Below are 19755 nucleotides of genomic sequence, written 5' to 3'. Positions count from 1 at the left end.
TTATCTTATTGTCTTTTATCAAATTGGTGCTTTAGAAACAGTGATGCTTAAATAGGCATACAATCAGACTTACCTGGAAAGTTTTAAAAATACATATGCCTAGGCTCTATCCCAGAAATTCTGACTCAGTAGGACTGTGGTGACACTGAGAAGATAGTGCATTAAAAAAAATATATATATCTCCAGGTGATTTAGATGTGAAACCTTCATGAGAAGTATTTCCTATGTATGTCAAAACCAATGAAAGCCACCTAGATTGGTTAAACAAATTAGCAGGATACAAAGCCTTAATACGATCTAAAATAATCTAAGGAAAGGTCATTTTGGATTAGGGAAAATTCATGTAAGACTTTGTAAAAGGAAGATAAATACTTTTGTTTAAAAGGAAGAAATACTTTTATTCCTTTGATATACATGAAAGTACTGTGTTCCTGGTAAAATGAAAAGATACAGACCATTTGTGAGTAGTTACTTAAATGCTGCTGGAGCAACTTAAAAAATAATTTAAGGGATTTTAAAGTAAGCCAACACTCCCTCCCATTCTTTTTCCCAGGCTCATCTTTATATAATTTTATATATATTCTTTATATAATTCTTTATAATTCTTTATATAATTTTATATATATTCTTCTCCGAGAGAACACCAAATGGCAGATGATGCTGGTGCTGCAGGAGGGCCCGGATGTGCTGTGTAAAAAAAAAAAAAATCATATATATTATAGACTTGCAGATTATACTGTATGCTTTTTATGATCTGCAAATCTATAATATATATGATTTAGGTTCAAGAGCCCAGCATCACTGTTATTTTGGATTAAGATAATCTGTCCTAGCAGCAAAGGAGTATGAACACTTCTTAGACATCTATTTTCTTTTTTTTTTTTTTAATTTTATTTTATATTTCAACACTAGATTTAGGGCCCATTTTTAGTCCTTGGCTACATTTATAATTTCTTTCCCACAAATGCATAGTTTGTCATACTAAGGAAATACCAATACCTAACATGTAAGCTAAGGAAAACAATACTTAAAAATTTGTATTTTCATATAAAGCAAAGGTTTTATTGTTTGTTTTGTCTATTTTTAACGTATTGGCAATGTTTTGGCTAATCAGATAGTCTTGTTATCAGAAAGTTACTATATATAATAGGCAGAGATTATCATTTTATCATTTTCTTTCTTTTTTTTTTTTTTTTTTTGAGATTATCATTTTCAAAATAAAATAGATTAAAGCCATTTCTGGGCAGCCCAGGTGGCTCAGTGGTTTAGCGCCATCTTCAGCCCAGGGCCTGATCCTGGAGTCCTGGGATCGAGTTCCACATCGGGTTTCCTGCATGGAGCCTGCTTCTCCCTCTGCATGTGTCTCTGCCTGTCTCTCATGAATAAATAAAATCTTTTTTAAAAAAAAACCATTTCTAAGATATTTTAATCTTCTTTTCATTTAGAAAATATTTGATCATGAATAAATAAAATATTTTTTAAAAAGCCATTTCTAAAATATTTTAATCTTCTTTTCATTTAGAAAATATTTGAATACTTTAATCTTAGAATTTATCTATAATATACATACATTTGCATTGGATGTTAAAGTTCCAGCTAATTTCTGTATTAGAAATAGACTTTCCTTTGTAGCATTTCAGTACATGAAAAATGCTGATATTGCTACTTCATTGCTTCTCATGCCTCAGAAGCATTGTGTACCAGAGTCACTATATAACTTTTCAATATACTCATGCTTGAGCCCTTATGTAGAGATGCTCAATTGAAGGAAAGGTAGGCCCTGTGTTGCAAAATACTTTTTCTTTTAGAAAGATGAAACTATACTTATTAACCATTGTATTTCTTCAGATTTCCTCAGTTTCCCCTTTCGTGGTCTTGTGAAAATTCTTTACCTCTTTTATACATCACTTGTAGGAATGTGGAAAACAATACATTAAACATGTAATTGCCATATGACCCAGTAGTTCCACTCTTAGATATATACCTAAAAGAGCTGACCACAGGTGTTCAAACAAAAACATGTACATGAATGCTCACAACAATTTACAGTAGCCAAAGTGGAAATAATCCAATGTCCATTAACAGATGAGTGGATAAACGAAATGTGGTATATCATAAAATGTATATATCCATAAAATGGAATGGTAGTCATAATGAAGTATCGATATACACTATAGCATGAACAAATATTAAAAACATGCTAAGTGAAGGAAGCCAGACACAAAAGGTCACATGGTATATGATTCCCTTTAGATGAAACATCCACAGTAGGTCAATCTATACAGATAGAAAACAGATTAGTAGTTACTAGGAACTTTGGGGAGGGAGGAATGGTGAGTGATTCCTTAATGAATACAGGGTTTCCTTTTTGCAGTGATGAAAATGTTCTATGACTAGATAGTGGTGATAGTTGTAGCCATTGTGAATGTGCCAAATGCCACTGAATTGTACACTTTAAAATGTTACAGTGGTAATTTTATGTTTATTGTACCACAATCATTTCTAAAAATGCCTTGGAAAGTACTATGAAGTGAGAAACTTCCCTTGAAGACTGCTACCAAAGGTAACCAGTAAACATGGTTATTATTATGTACACTCAGCTGTGTTTTAAGGCATAGTTTTCTAAGATTGCCATAACAAATTGACAAAACCTAGATGGTTTAAGGGCGGCCCAGGTGGCTCAGCGGTTTAGCACTGCCTTCAGCCCAGGGTGTGATCCTGAAGACCTGGGATCGAGTCCCATGTCAGGATCCCTGCATGGAGCCTGCTTCTCCCTCTGCCTCTGTGTCTCTGCCCCCCTCTCTCTCTCTCTTTCATGAATAAATAAATAAAATCTTTAAAAAACTAGATGGTTTAAAATAACAGAAATTTATTCACTCACGGTTCTGGAGGCTCTAAAGTCTGAAATCCTGGTGTCTGCAGAGTTGGTTCTTTTGGGAAGTTCTGCAAAGATCTTATTTCACATAAAGTCACATTCTGAGGTTCTGGGCAAACATAAATTTCAGGGGCATATTATTCTACCCAGTACAGCACATGTTTTTATTTATTTATATGGTGATTGTTATGTTATATAAATAACTTTTATATACCTTTCTTTTTCTAGCTTATAGATGGTATAAGCATTATTTTAATAGTTCTTTGGTATTTCACCAGGTGGCTAATTCACCATTTACTTAACACTTTTTATATTGTTGAATATGTAGGTGATTACTAATTGTTGACCAATTGCGAATTATTGTTAATATGTGCTAGATTTCTAAAATTACCAGAGTAAGGTGTATGAACATTTAAAACTTCTAGTTTCAGCAAACAACGTAAATCTGATGTCTTTATTTTTTTTCTTCATCTTTATGTACTGGAGTACTGTTAGTACTTATGTACTGACTTGAATTTAGATTAATAGTCTTACTTCTGTGCCTTCCAGTCTCTTGATAAGAAACATCATTCCCACAGTTTGTATCGTATTACTTTAGCTTAGACACACATAGTTGTTGCTCTAGATCCTTTGCATGAATGGTAGCCTGGACATTCACAAGTCACTGTCTCTTATTTCTGATTTAAATAAATCAGGATTATGAGAGAGGAGTTATACATATTACCTCATTTTATGTATTAGAAATGCTTGAATTACAATAAACGTGCATGTATACCTATGAATATCTTTTCTTTTTCTCTGTTTTAGCATGGATGTATTTCAAAGATTGGGCTCAAATGCAGCTTTGACTTCTTCAAAAATAGCATCCTTTGAAGAAGCATTTGTATCTCTTCAAAAGTTAATGGTGGTGGTGAAGGATATTCTTGAAGGAATTCAGAGGTAAATTCTAATTTTAAAGTTTCATTTATTTTCTCTTTCTTCTAGGTTTTATTAGCCTTTTGAGAGAGGTGCTGGGAGTCTTCCAACAAGTTTTATAAACTAATAACTTTTAGACTTAACTTTTCCCTCTCCCTTGCAAAAAGAGTCACTATTTGTAGTTTGGACCACTAGCATATTTCTATTTTTTTTTCCTTTCTAAAAAAAAATATGCCAGGTTGTAAGCTTCATAAGGAACTTTATTTTCATTATTATGCAACGAAGCTCCCAAAACAGTGCCTGGCGTATAATGGGCACTCAGTAACTACTTGTTGACTAAACATATGTTTAGGTAGTTATCACTGCTCTTTAAAAACAAATATATGTTAATATTTCTTAACATGATTGATTTCCTCAAATATAGCCTCATAGTACCACAAACTGAAAAAGTGTAAGAACCAGCATAGTCTTATGATGCTTTGAAACTTCTGCATATGTGATTATTTTAAATATTTGTAGAGCATATAGAAAACATAGAACCAGAAAACTGTAGAATGGACGTTAACAGCAAGCACCTTTATAGGATAAAGTCAGATATGTTTTCTTTTAAAAAAAAAAAAAAAAAAAAAAAAAGATATGTTTTCTTTTGTGGCAATAAAGGAGAATACTAAACAATCTTGCAAGTTTGGGAATACATACCGAAATCTCTTGACCTGAGTTAAATATGCAGCTTGCTAACAGAAGACTATTGTTCTCTAGAAATTAAAAAACAAAACCAAAGAATCAAAATTGATTTGATTTTAATATGTCCAAATTTTAAAAACTTGGATTTTCGCAACAGTAGTTTTTTTTTTTTTTTTTAATTTTTATTTATTTATGATAGTCACAGAGAGAGAGGCAGAGACATAGACAGAGGGAGAAGCAGGCTCCATGCACCGGGAGCCCGATGTGGGATTCGATCCCGGGTCTCCAGGATCGCGCCCTGGGCCAAAGGCAGGCGCTAAACCGCTGCGCCACCCAGGGATCCCGCAACAGTAGTTTTTGAGCTTCTTTCTCAGTGTCTCTTAAGGGTTTTTGGAAACTTCATCTCATTGTTAACACACGAAGCCTTTGTACCCCTTTTGGATCACAGCTGACTAAATGATTCTTCGAATAGCTTTTTGGTATTCTTAAGTTACTAATGAATTGAAGATGTGGCGGATCCCAAGGGAAATGAAATTATCATCTCTAAGTGCAAATAATTCCTTTTCTACTTAAAGCAATACTAAATAAGAGTAGCTTTATGAGGGAGAAATATTCAAATTTTTATTTTAGTTATGCAAAATCTATTTTTACATTCTAGGTTGCATAAAAGCCATTCTTGACACTACCTTTTCTACAGGAAGTGTAGGGGTAGCAATCAACAAATGTTCATTGAGCACCAGGTATGCTTGGCATCATAGTAGGCCCTGGGGAATCAAAGATAAATTAGGTGCAATATCTGACTCCAAAGAACTTGGAGAAAGAGTGTAAATAGTCACATTACAACAGAAAATTGAAATAGAGTTGTTAATATTTTTAAAAGGAACTTATGCAGGAGGGAGAAAGGGTTTGGCAATAGATGAGGTTGGAGGGGGATGTCGGGTAGGCCACTCAAAGCAGTTTCTAACTTTATCCCATAGGCTAGTATTTCAGGATTTTAAAACTTTCTCCAGGTGATTCTAATATGTAGCCAAGTTTGAAAACCACTAGCTAACATTCTTAACCAGTGGTTCTCAAAAGTGTAGTCACAGATTCAGCATCCTCGTCTCAACCTGGAACTTGTTACAAATGCAAATTCAAACCCTTCCAGACCATACTGAATCAGAATATCTGGCGGGGTGTGGCCCAGTAGTCTGTGTCTTCCAGGTGATTCTCTGCAATACTGGTTTGAGCGATGCTCAGCCCTGGCGGCTGATTATAATCACCTGGAAGGTTTAAGGAAAGAACAATGCCCAGGCCCATGCTAAACCTATTAAATCTGTATTTCTGAGTGTGGCCCCTGGGTGTAAGCATTTTTAAAAACTCCACAGGTGATTATCATGTCAAGCCAAAGTTGAGAAGTTATAGTATGTACTGCTTACATAAGTTGTATTTAAAGAAATAAATTGCTATTCTTTCCTTTAAAGGCACAGTACTGGGAATAAAAATATTGGTGGCTCTGCTACTTTTTTGCATGTTACCTGGGGTAATAAATTGTCTTGAGCCTCAGTATTCATCTGTAAAACCAGCATAATAATACCTTTCCGGAGCTTTTCACAAAGTTGCGGTGCTTTGAAATTCAAGTGTTGATATAACTAGCCAAGCCAGTGATTCTCCATTTACTTGTTGGTGGTCTTGTTAAAAATGCAGGGTTCTAGCCATAGTGAAATCACAATATCTGTAAATATTTCATAAAGGGAGGGAAGTTATATTTTTAACAAGCATTCCAGAGAATTTATATGCAGCTGGTGGGAGACCACAGTAAAGAAATGAATCCAATTTCCTGCAATAAATATATTAGAACCACTTTTGCTACCAGTAGGGGGCATTGTGAATAAAAAAAAGTTGGGTCATTTCAGCATTCATTAATCTACAGGAAATTACTAAAATTGCAAAGTTTTCCTTTTTTTATTTTAGCCCTTCAGACAATAGGCATTTAAGTCAAAATGTAATAGAAGTTAATAATTATGTTTTCAAATGTATATGTAGTCTTAAAATGTTTTAAGAAACAGTCATATTAAATTCAATTAATTTTTTGTGTTGGCTAACTGGGTAGATTTTTACATTTTTAAAATGTTGAAAAATACAAAAAAAGTTGAAAAATACACTAAACTTTGTAGTGACTGCATATCATTAATATTTTCTAAGCCTTGTTTTAAGATTTTTTCTTAAAAGATTTTATTTATTAATGAGAGACAGAGAGAGAGAGAGAGAGAGAGAGAGAGAGAGGCAGAGAGAGAAGCAGGCTCCATGCAGGGAGCCCAATGTGGGACTCGATTCTGGGTCTCCAGGATCACCCCCTGGGGCTGAAGGCAGCCACTTAACCACTGAGCCACTCAGGTGTCCTGTCTAAGGCTTGTTAAAGTAGAGTAGTTTCATTTGATTTTGAGATATATTCAGTGAATATTGCTCAACTATTTTATCATAGCAGATCATTCATGTATGATATTACATGGGGGAATCAATAACAAAATGACCTATTAACCTAGTCCTTTCTATTAAAGAAGTAACTGAAAATGTATTTATTAAACTAAGAGTTTGGGCTTCTAGTTCCAGATTTTATCCCTTTGTGATTGACTTTAGGCTTGTTACCTACCCTCTCTAAGCCAGTCTCTTTCCTTATGAAATGAGAATCCTGATGCCTTTTTCAAGCAGAATAAAAGAGATGATGTAAGTGAAAATACTTTTTAATCTGCAACATATTTGCAAGTATTAGTCTTTGTGTTCCCCTTAAAGCTGATATCGTAAATTTAAAATGTTAAAAAATGTGTATATCAATTTTAATAATGCTCTAAACATGATTGTGATAAATTAAGGTAGAAAATGTTGGTGGAGCAGTTGTCCACACAGTTACACAATTGGGAGCAGAATACCTAAGTTTGCAAAAGTTGAAAAAGAGGTGGAAATATTGCTGATTCTTATACTTTCTACACACTTTCTGGGTGGGAGAGTGACCTTAATTTATTTGCTGTTGGTTTATAAATTGCTTTTCTCTTTGCCATCTCTTCTTTTTTTTGTGTATATAGGAGTAATCTGAGCACTTTTGTTAATGGCCTCTTTATCTAAACACCAGAGAACCAGAGTCAGTACTCTTTCCATGTAGACAAAAACCCATTAAGGTTTTTTTTAAGTCTATACTATTTAGTCTCATTTTATACTTTAGTAAACATGATCAAGTTACTCTCAAGATCATGAAAACCTTTTGCTTAGTACATAGAGATTATAAAAGTTTCATTTGAAGTGAAAAATTGAGGAGTCATATAGCAAATTTTAAAGAGAAGTTCTATTTGTATAGTAATCAAAAAACATTGTTAAATATCTGTGGATTTCACCTGGCATCTCTGCAAAGTTAAATAAACAGGTCATATAATTGAGCGCTGAAGCATACTGTAAATGTGTGCAGCATTGACTTAGAAGCTAATACTCAAAACAATGAAAATGTTTTAAGTATGTTTTTGTGTCTGCCTGGCTTGGAAGCAGGGAGGAAAGTGGAGAGGCAATGTAGGAAATTGCACTCTGCCTAGATTTTATAATCATGGTTATGTGTTTCAGCTTTATAAAATGAGGTTGAGATTATTTCTTAAGAAAACAGAAAAATAGTAGTGTTTTGAATTCAAAAATATAAGTAGATCATGCCTAAATGTGCATATTCATTTTAACACTTGATTTAACATGTAAAACTATATTTCTGTGTTAATATAATGAACTGTAGATTTCTACCTCAGGTAGCTTTAGATGAAGTGTTTGAAATGATGAATGTTTTCTTAGTTTCATATTTTGAACCATATGCAGGGATGGGAGAGGGAGTTACTATTCTTTATAAGTAACTTGTCACATTTTAGAGGGGGGAATGTTTTTATATGAAAGAGTATGTCTTGTTAGATAACATTTTCTTTCTGTCACATTTGGTTTGGTTGTCTTTAAATGGAGGTTAGTTGAGGGCTAACAGATGCATTGGACTTGGCCATATTCTGGATGGACTCCATGCATCATCATAGAATATGATTTTGGAAAATGAAAATGACTCGTGCTTGGATTTAGGAAAGGAAGATGATTGATTTTTATTGTCTTCAAATGCTTTAATCTTCAAAACTTTAATAACCTCTGTTACAATCCTGTGGCTTTGGTTTGAAATACTTTGTAGAGCTGTTTTTCTAAAGCACAGTAATAGTCATGAAGTTTGGGATTTTTTTTTTGATGTGTCATTTTCCTGTATTTTTTATCTTATTAAGCCTCTAAAAATGAATTTTCCTATTATATTTTTATGGCATTTTAACATAAGAGCAAAACATGTACTGGTATAACCATACATGATTCCTGTGAAAAGGAATCCTGTCACAGCAGTTTTTCAGATCTTCTAATGATTAGCCACTTCACAGAAGGTGGAGCTTGCCATTTGCAAAAATATTTATAGTGTATGTTTTGGTAGCCAGCCTCTTGAGGTTGTTTAGAAAGGTTGTTTAGAAAAGGTCATCCTTCAGTTGATACAATGACAACACTGTTGAGGCTGTTTTATAGATCAAGCTAATTGCTGAAAGAAAAGTTCCTGTTAGAGCTGTGTAGATTACAAAAAAAAAAAAAAAAAATTAAATAGTGACATTTCAGCACCTCAACTCATTGCAGTATGCAAGTAGTTCAGCCATTGATAAAATTGTCCTTATCGAGAGTGGAGAGGTTTGTTCTGCTTAGGTCTGACCTACTTTCTTTGAGTCCTTTCTACCCTTAGATAGGATTTTACCTCCTCTTCCCCACTGGAGTTTGCACAACTCCAGATATCACTGCACCTCTTTATCAGACTCTTTGCATGCCCCTTGTCCTGTCCATCGCCGAGTGTATCCGTTGCTATGTTGAATAAGAGAAAATAATACAACCTATTAATTAAAAATGAAAGAATTTATTTGCTTTACCCTCCATGTCATCATTTTGTACGTAACTTTCTTTATTTGGTAATCAGCTCTCTGGGATTTTGAACACCTTTGGGGCAGAAACTTTACTTTTCTTTGTTGTATTTTTGTATATCTAGATCTATACTCACATCACAACTATACATAGTAGGTGGGGAAAGTACTGAATGAGTTTCTTATAGTCTTTTCTGATGGAGGGTAGCTTTATTTTTTTTTTTTTTTAAGATTTTGTTTGAGAGAGAGAGTGCATGTGCACACAAGCAGGGGGAGTGACAGGAAGAGGGAGAGGGAGACAGGCTTAGGGAACCTGATGTGGGGCTTGACCCAGGGTCCTGGGATCATGACCTGAGCTGAAGGCAGATGCTTCATCGCTTAACCAGCACCCAGGTGCCCCTGGAGGGTAACTTCTTTAGGGCTGAATACTACTACTAGTACTACATTATTACATTAGATGAATAGGTAATGTAAAAATTTTTAAAGTGATACAGAAGAGAGGAGTGCAAGCTAGGAAAGGGTAAAGAATAAGAAAATCAGGAGGAAGGAGAATGACTGGAAGGAAGAGATTTACGTCTAGAACTGATGATAGAGTGCCCAGTAATTTGCCCAAAAGGCTTGGGGGGTCACATATTATCCTTGATTGCTTTATCCTGGTCTCTCTATATCCACTTTATAAATTAGGGTTAGTAGAAGGAAAGATGGGATCTAATGGGAGGGATTGAGTGAGATTCAGGGAATAGAAGCAGACATTTGTTATATAAGGCATATGTAATGTCTTAACATTAAAACACAGACAGTTATAAGTAAAAGCTTTTTATGGTATCTGTATTATAGTTTGATAAACACTGATCTCAACATATCAAATGTTATACATAATATATAATCTACATTTGCTGAGAAAATACGTTGCATCCACATATTAATCTGACTGAATTATCCAACACTAGCTGAATTTTTTAAATCTGGCATTTTAATGCTACTGAAGATAACAGATTGCTCAGGACTTAAATTTTAGAACAACTAGATTTTATTTTACATATCTGAAGCTCTTATCTATGCTTCCCATGATTTGTAATTTAAGAATAGGACATAGGAACCTTTATATTTATTCTAAATATCAGTAGGTTGATGCTACAATTACTTCTTCCATCCCTAAATCATTTCTAGGTGTCAGTGTAACCTTGTTTTAGTCAATAAAATCCAGGTTAGGGTAAGAGAGTTAAATATTTTCCATCATAAACTCCTTGATCACAGCAGAATTAAGCAATGAAATATAAAGATTACTTCTTGAAGATAACAAATATTTTATTTAAAATCAACATTCTTGGGATGCCTGGATGGCTCAGCTTAAGCATTTGCCTTCGACTCAGGGCATGATTCTGGAATCCTGGGATCAAGTCCCACATCGGGCTCCCTGCATGGAGCCTGCTTCTCCCTCTGCCTGTGTCTCTGCCTCTCTCTCTCTGTGTGTCTCTCATGAATAAATAAATAGAATCTTTAAAATCAACAGTCTTTTAAATTTGCCTTTTGTTTGTAGCTGGTTATTTCCATCTGATAATTTATTTTTTGTTTTTAATTTTTATTTATTTTTTACTGAAGTTCGATTTGCTAGCATGTAGTATAACACCCAGTGCTCATCCCATCAAGTGCCCTCCTCAGTGCCCATCACCCGGTTAGCCCATCCCCCCGCCCACCTCCCCTTCCACAACCTTTTGTTCTTTTCCCAGAGTTAGGAGCTCTCATGGTTTGTCTCCCTCTAATTTTCCCCACTCATTTTCCCTCCTTTCCCTTATAATCCCTTTCAGTATTTCTTATATTCCCCGTATGAGTGAAACCATATGATGATTGTCCTCCGATTGACTTACTTCACTCAGCATAATACCCTCCAGTTCCATCCACGTCGAAGCAATTGGTGGGTATTCATCCTTTCTGATGGCTGAGTAATATTCTATTTTATATTTTTATATATATATACACACACACACATATATATGCCACATCTTCTTTATCCATTCATCTGTTGAAAGACATTGAGGCTTCTTCCACAGTTTGGCTATTATGGACATTGCTCCTATAAACATTGGGGTGCAGGTGTCCCAGCATTTCACTACATCAGTATCTTTGGGGTAAATACCCAGTAGTACAATTCTGGGTCATAGGGTAGCTCTATTTTTAAGTTCTTGAGGAACTTCCACACTGTTTCCCAGAGTGGCTGTACCAGTTTGCATTCCCACCAACAGTGCAAGAGGGTTCCCCTTTCTCCACATCCTCTCCAACATTTGTTGTTTCCTGTCTTGTTAATTTTCGCCATTCTCACTTGTGTGAGGTGGTATCTCATTGTGGTTTTGATTTGTATTTCCCTCCATCTGATGATTTATTGATCTGATATTTGATTACATTTCCCTTCTTTTTAAGTCTTAAGGTAAGAAATGCTAAAATCACTTAAAACTACATTTTTCAATGAAGCAAATGGGGTAAATTAAGTCAATGGGGTTTGAACATTAGTAAAATAAATGAAAGAGTGGAAATTAACAGTGCTGAATAAGGGCTATTATAGTACTTTTAAAAAAAATTTTTAGAGCATTTATTTATTTATGATAGTCACAGAGAGAGAGAGAGGCAGAGACACAGGCAGAGGGAGAAGCAGGCTCCATACACCGGGAGCCCGATGTGGGATTCGATCCCGGGTCTCCAGGATCGCGCCCTGGGCCAAAGGCAGGCGCCAAACCGCTGCGCCACCCAGGGATCCCCTATTATAGTACTTTTAGCTTAAAGAGTAAAAATATGGGGTAAAGCCAGATCAGTTCTGAGTCCTTCTTACACAGTAGTTGTACAGAAGGTTTAGAGACTCCCATCTCTAAGGATTTTGAGAAATACCCTCTTGTGCCTCTAAAGATCATTTAATACAATAGTAGGCCAACCATCTGCCTGTTTTAAGAAGTGATGCAATCAATACCCTCAGGAATACTTCTCAATAATATAAAAGGTTGAGTCCAACTCAGGACAGTGTTTTCTACATAGAAGACAGTAAATATTTATCGTATATCAGAAACCCCTGGAATTATCTAACATTTTGATGTGCCAGTTCCTATCAATAAGGCATAGTAAACCTTCTAGAATCAACATATACTTACCCTTAATTATAAAGTAATTTAACTGTAAGTTGTAAATTTTCCAATTAATCTTTCTTTTTGCCATCATTAAGTTAATTTACTTTTTGACAGCATGTAGCTATGTATTTTCCCCAACTTAACTGTTGAGCTAAGACAAATTATGAAAATCATCAAAATTATATTTTCTCTATTTAGAGATGGTAATTTGTGCAGACTTTATTGTAAACCCTTTTGATAATAGATTAACAAGTGTGAGTACTTTGGTACATTACTGGAGGGTAAAATAATATAAAGAATGTACCCATCAGCCTTCTTCAAGAGGATTTGTATTCATTTACTAGGGTGACTGTTGTAGAAAAAGTGATACTGGCTAGATACTGGCTCTGTGTTTAATACTAATTCCAGCGACCTAAAATTCCACTGTAGTGGAGAAATGGTTAGACCAATCCACCTTGATTGATAAGCAGTAACTCCTTGTTTGTTTGAAAACGTGGGAAAAACAAGATTGGGAGTTTGATGACAGGGACATCTGGAGAAGAGTGGGTGGATGGGCATCTTGTAACAGGGACACAGTATGAGGTATTTGTGAAGGGTTACCCAATGCAGAGGAGACTTAGTAATCAGATGGACAAGATCAGCAGTCCTGTAGAGGTCAGTCTCTCCCTAGCCACCACAGTGTTTGCTTAGTGAGCCGATAGACAAAGGGACAATGGCAGTTTGGTAAGATGAGCTCCAAAGTGGGACTTCCCCTCCTGAAGGCTGCTTTGGCTACTGCCAGTGCTGAGAGCCCAAACTGTTGATAGCAGGGGCAAATGCTAATAAGCACTCAATAAGGCACTATTCACTTGGGAGACGAATAAGCCACATAGGGGCAGTGATTTGTCTTCACCAGGAATAGATACTTCTTTTGGGTCCACTGTCGTGATTCTGCCAGAAACTTCATCTATTTATTTAAGCGATATCTTGGCCACTGTCTTGATATGCCATACAACTACAAAACTAATTTAATAGCAAAAGTGATGCCATGGCCACATGGAATTCATTGTATCATACATTACTGAAGTGACTTTGCAAAACACTGGAGTGACTATAAGAATGTTATGTATCATAGCAGTGGTGAGGTTCGGATACTGTTTTCCCCAGAGTCGGAATATGAAAGATTCAGGAATCAAGGGGAGCAAGTTCTGGTAATGGTTTTTCTATTATGATACTAAATAACTCTTCTGGTAACAAGTACTGTTTCCCTCATTGCTTAGGAAAACAGAAATGACTCTAGGTATTTCAAACAGAAATTTTAATATACATACGTAATACTGTTGGAAGGACTGGAAGAGTAAAAGGGAGAGTGTAGGCATTTCTGGAGGTGCGAAAAAGAAGAGGGTTTTTAATGCACTTTGGAAATATCTTGTATCCCGCTGCCTCTGTATCGTAGGAACACAATTGATGATTACTATGATTGTTTTGTTTAAGATTTTATTTATTTATTCATGAGAGAGAGGCAGAGACAGGCAGAGAGAGGCAGAAGGACTGGAAGAGTAAAAGGGAGAGTGTAGGCATTTCTGGAGGTGCGAAAAAGAATAGGGTTTTTAATGCACTTTGGAAATATCTTGTATCCCGCTGCCTCTGTATCGTAGGAACACAATTGATGATTACTATGATTGTTTTGTTTAAGATTTTATTTATTTATTCATGAGAGAGAGGCAGAGACACAGGCAGAGGGAGAACCAGGCTCCCCGCAAGGAGCTCCATGTGGGACTCGATCCTGGATCCCGGGATCACACCCTGAGCTGAAGGCAGATGCTCAACCGCTGAGCCACCTAGGCATCCCTATGATTGTTTTTTTAAAAGTCAACAGTCAAAAAGAAAAAATAAATAAATAAATAAAAGTCAACAGTCCTTCAGATTGCTTGGAAATAGTTTTAAACAATTAGAGAAGTGGATATGATCCTATGTAGTTTCCTGTGCAGTAAAAGAGGCATTCTTCATTCAGTTCAGTGTGTTCCATTCAATGAAACTTTTTTTTTTTTCTAAGATTTTATTTATTTGACAGAGAGCACAAGCAGAGGAGGGGCAGAGGGAGAGGGAGAAGCTGAGCAGGGAGCCTGATGTGGGGCTCAATCCCAGCCAGGATCCCAGGATCATGACCTGAGCCAAATGCAGGCACTTAACCCACTGAGCCACCCAGGCGCCCCCTCAATAAAGCTTTGATTGTTATTTTTGCTTTACATATTTAACCTTAGGGCAGCCATCTGTCCTCAAAGCAAATACAACTTCTTTTCAGTACAATTAATCAGGAATTAGTTGTTTTCATAAATGTATAGATTTCCAGAGAAGTTGCAGAGATATAATTGTATTGTAACTTGAGCCAACATACTTTTCATATCCATGCATTTTCAACTTTCTATTGAAAGTCATTTTTTAAAAAGATTTTATGTATTTTATTTTGGGGGGGGGGGTGAGCAGGGGCGGGGGAAAGGAAGAGAGGGAATCTTAAGCAGACTCCACACTGAGCACAGAGCCTGACCCAAGTCTCAATCTCACCACCCTGAGATCAAAACCTGAGCCAAAACCAAGAGTTGGAGGCTTAACTGACTGAGCCACCCAGTCAGGTAAGCCAATTCTTCAACTTAGATACTTCTGTTATGTAATGACTCATGGAAAGGCACCATTGTGTATACACCTTTCCTTATGGATTTCTACACTCTGCCTCAGGTCTGTGTCTTACCTGGGCTTTAGGGTAATTGGTTCCTGCTGCCATCTATCCTGTCGATCACCAACAGAACCACTGATCTCTCTTTTCTCTACATGCTGAGATATGAAGAATATTCCTAGTTCAACTAAGATAAATAGGACTTTATCAAGAGAAACTTCACTAAAAAGCTAATGGATATATGACTAAACAGGAAAAAAAAAGATGAGCAGTTCAACAATTCTTTGTGCTGAACCAATCAAAAGATTAACTGCAAAAGAACTTGTATACAGTTTATTTAGTTGGTGGTTAATTTCCCCTATCTCACCCCTCATGTTCTACTACATGACAAATCATCTCAAAACTTATTGGCTTAAAACATTGACAGTCAGTTATTTTCTCCAATGGTTCGGGGGTTGACTGGATTCAGCTGGGCAGTTCTCACTTGGGATCTGTGCAGTTGCAGTCAGATGGTGTCTGTGGCCATCTCAAAGGACGGCTGATACGGGGTATTGACTAGAACATCAACGTGTAGCATCTCCATGTAGCTTGGCTTCTTCACAGGCTGAAGGCTGGTTTCCAAGAGTGTCTAAAAATGTCAGGTAAAAGCTATATTGCCTTTAATGACACTGCTGCAGAAATCCTATAGTATCATTTTCCCTGTGGTCACAGACCTACCTAGGCCCAGGGGAAGGGAACATAGACCCTATCTGTTGATAGAAGGAGAAATGTCAATATTACATTGTTAGAAGAATACATGGATGAGAGATCCTGTTGTGTGGCCATCTTGGAACACAGTCTGCCCTCTGGCCACAACAGTTTACATCCCACCTAGTAGCAAAACATACTCATCCATCTTCTCCCATTATGATATTAGCTTAATATCTAGGATCTCATCATTTAAATCAGGTCTGGGGTGGTTGAGGCAAGGCTTCTTTCGTGTGACACATTAAGTACCATTCCTCTCTATCTTGACTGTGAATTAAAGAGACAACTTAGTTGCCCTTATCTCCCAACATACACTATCAAGACAGGCATAGGATAAGTGCTATAAACCTTCACATTCAAAATGGGGGGAGAACAAGAGGCACGCAGAATTCCTAGCAATTTTAAAATCCAGCTATGCACATATTGCCACTTTCTTCATTAGGGCTCAGTCCTGCTGCCTGCAGATTATTTACAGCTGCTCTTGACTTTGTTCTCTGGGCTCTTGGTTTTGGCCTCTGAACTTTTAACATAAGTAAGCTGCAGATGAGCCCTTTCAACCTGTCTCCGGTTCATAAAAGGTAGGAGAGTCCAAAACGTCTTTTCATTTTGTAATATCTCTAGCCCATTTAGTCGTAGTGATACTTCTACTAGAACAATCCTCTGAAAAACTGTTTTCTGAGAATCTTACCGGGATTCACTTCATTAGACAAAAATGACAACTGCAATTTTTTTTTTTTTTTAATAAACCCTTGCATTTAACCCAAATTCTACCTTGGGTTCTCCGTGAAGCTACTTGAGGGCAATGCCCTTAATATTTTTGGAAGTCCTGCTGTTTAACAATTTGTGAGGCACACTCTTAGGACGCTTAAAAGGCTTTTGTCTGAAAAATTCTCCAAGTCACCTTGGGTCTTTCTGAGCAATAGGTTTTTCAGTAATTATTCTTTTCATCTTTAAACCACATTTTCCTGCTAGACCTATTAAAGGTAAATATTGAATAATACTTACAGTTCTAACCTCCTGATAAATTTGGTTATTGCTTTAGGAACTTTAGATACACCCTCTGTTTTTGTAACATTTCCTAGACTCACCATTGATTCTGTCACCACCTCCTCTCCCCTCTGTATATGCTCTGCTTTGGTGATCACATCTACTCCCAACCCCTTTATGAACATTCTTTTGTCTTACTCTGTCCTTGGTTCAATCATGAGCTTTCCACTCCTACTCTAAATGTCTAAAACTGAGCTCATCATTTAAACTAGTGCCCCTGACTCCTGTTTTCATCCTCAGTTTCTTAAGGTACCAGGATTCTCTGTGTCCATTAGCTCAAATTTGTTCATTGTATGTTCATATTGATATATGGTTACCGGTTTTTTTGTCTGAGCAGTTCTGTGATTTTTGTTAAATTTCCAACTGTAACTGTGAGCTTTTCAATTTCTTACTGTAATGCTGTCAGCTTTTGCTTTCTATATTGTGAGGTTGTGCTGTATCTTCCTGGCGTATTGGTGTTCTTTACTGCTAATTATTTTTCCTTTCAAGTTTATTTTGTCATTTGTTAATACTGCCAGACCAGCTTTCTATATATGTATTTTTTTGCTAGTGTTTTCCTTCTATCTCCAACCATTCTAGGTCATTATTTCTTTAATTTTTAAAATATTTATTTAAATTCGAGTTAAACATATATTGTATTTTATTAGTTTTAGGGGAAGAGTTCAGTGATTTATTGCATATAACACCCAATGCTCATTACTTCAAGTGTCCTCCTTAATGCCCATCACCCAGTTACCCTGCCCCACACCCTCTTTAATTTTTTTACATGATATAAAGCTAGACTTGTTTTGATTGATAAATAAAATCTCTTTCCATAAGTATTACTGGTATATTTGGACTTCTTTTTAAAATATATATATATTTGACAGCACAAGCAGGGGGAGCCAGGGAGAGGGAGAAGGCCCCCCCACAGGGAGTCTGATGGGGTGGGGGGCTAGATCCCAGGACCTTGAGATCCTAACCTGTGCCTGATCCAGACGATTAACAACTGAGCCACCCAGGCACCCTAGACTTATTTATTTTTTAAGTTTAAGATAGTTTTATTAATCCACAAATACCACCCTACATTTGCAAATCTTGAGGTCCTTAAGGATAAAAAATTCTTACAGAAACTGTAAGAAGGCACAGATGTGCTTACTCATTGAGGTTGCAGACAGAAACCCGCAGAAGAAGGACCTAAAACAATGACGACCAGGAAGAAGAAGACGACAACAAAAAGCCTTTCTGAAAGTACTATACAAATGGATATTTTGGATGAAGGGAAACTTCTTGCTCATCATTGAACTAAAATCTTGGCTTATGTTCATCTTATTAAACAAAAACTATGTTCCCCAAATATTTACAAATTCAGCTACTAAAATTCCTTTAAAGATCTTTCGGTGGTTCCATAGTAAGGGCCTCCTGAAGTGCACCTATGTGGGGCTGCACACTGTCACTTACCTTTTGTATTTGTCATACCTTTGTTTGTCCTTGCTTGCCTTTTATTGGATTGAACAAGGTGTAATATTAGTTTTTTCTAATCCTCCTTTTATCCCACTACTCGTTGGGAAGTTGCACATATTATTTCTATTTTATATTATTACCTTTAAACTAATAAATGCCTATTTGATTTATAAAGTCTAAAATATCAGGATTGGGGCGCCTGGGTGGCTCACTCAGTCATTAAGCATCTGACTCCTGATTTTGTCTCAGGTCATGATCTCAGGGTAATAAGATTGAGCCCTGCATTGGGCTCATGCTGAGCATGGATCCCCCTTGGGATTCTCTCTCTCCCACTCCCTCTGTCCCTCCGTCCCTCCCCGCCCTCTAAAACAATCAGGATTATTCAGATCCTGAGTAAAAGGATCTTAAGAACACTTAAATTCTGATCTCCCTCCTCTCGTCTTCCTTGTCCTTATTCTCTAACATATTAGCTTCACATTGTTTTAAACCATTCCCCAGAGTATTTATTATTACACGAAATAGCCCATGTTTTCATCCCCATCATTATTTATTAGGTGTTTGGAACTTTCATTTCTTCCTAGATCCTACTCTTTCTTTTAGGATTCAGTTTCCTATTTAATGAAGCAAATTTTTGAGTCATTCTTTCACAAAGATCTAATAGTGGTAAATGCTCACCTTCTGACTCACAGTGTTGTTTGGCTTTAATTCTTAATTGGTACTTAGCTGAGTGCAGATTCTAGGCTGACAGCTATTTTCCCTGAGCACTTTGAAAGGTGTAATTTTATTCTATCCTCTTGGAGATGGAAGTCAGCTGTCAGCATATTGCTTTTTCTTCGTAGGTCCTCTGTTTTCTTTTTTCTCTGAATGCTTTCAGGATATTCCTCTATAACTTATGTTTGGTAATTTTTATCACTATACGTCTAGGTATGGATTTTGTTTTGGTCTTTCTTGAGATATGGTATACTTTCTTCAGTCTAAAGACTCAAGTCTTCCATTCTACAAATTCTCATTCTTTCTCTTCCATGATTGCCTGTTCCTCATCCTCCTTCTTCTCTTTGGAATTTCTATTCCTGCCTGTCCTCATTCTCTCAGCCATATCTCTTAGCTCCTTTTTTGTGTTTTTTTTTTTTTTATCTCTTTCATCCCTCTGTGCCATATTCTGAATAATTTCCTCAGATTTTATTTTCACCAATTCTTTCTTTCCCCAATTGTAATTAATCATTTAAAAATACAGAATACCTTTACATTGCCTAAAAATAACTCAAAAGGCAAAAAAGGATATATAGTGAGTGAAAATTCTTTTTCTCGTCTGTTTTACCTCAGCTGTTTTATTCTTCTCTTCAA

At 36.3% G+C, this 19755-nt stretch overlaps 1 protein-coding gene across 9 annotated transcripts in view; it reads left to right on the top strand.

Annotated features, from left to right (window-relative positions):
• The window catches only part of SWT1 (SWT1 RNA endoribonuclease homolog), a 94759-nt gene that overhangs the window by 49183 nt on the left and 25821 nt on the right, over positions 1-19755 (top strand). For all 9 annotated transcript variants that reach the window (XR_013382089.1, XR_013382091.1, XR_013382090.1 and 6 more), the window contains one exon: positions 3683-3814. Coding sequence is in view for 6 of the 9 variants with exons in the window: in XM_077901935.1 (XP_077758061.1) it covers positions 3683-3814 (132 nt within the window). In the remaining 3 variants the exon portion in view is untranslated. The remainder of the gene's footprint in view (positions 1-3682; positions 3815-19755) is intronic.

This window comes from Canis aureus, chromosome 6 (genome assembly GCF_053574225.1).
Source record: "Canis aureus isolate CA01 chromosome 6, VMU_Caureus_v.1.0, whole genome shotgun sequence".
Classification (NCBI taxonomy): Eukaryota; Metazoa; Chordata; class Mammalia; order Carnivora; family Canidae; genus Canis; species Canis aureus.
This window is presented reverse-complemented; position numbering and strand designations above follow the sequence as displayed.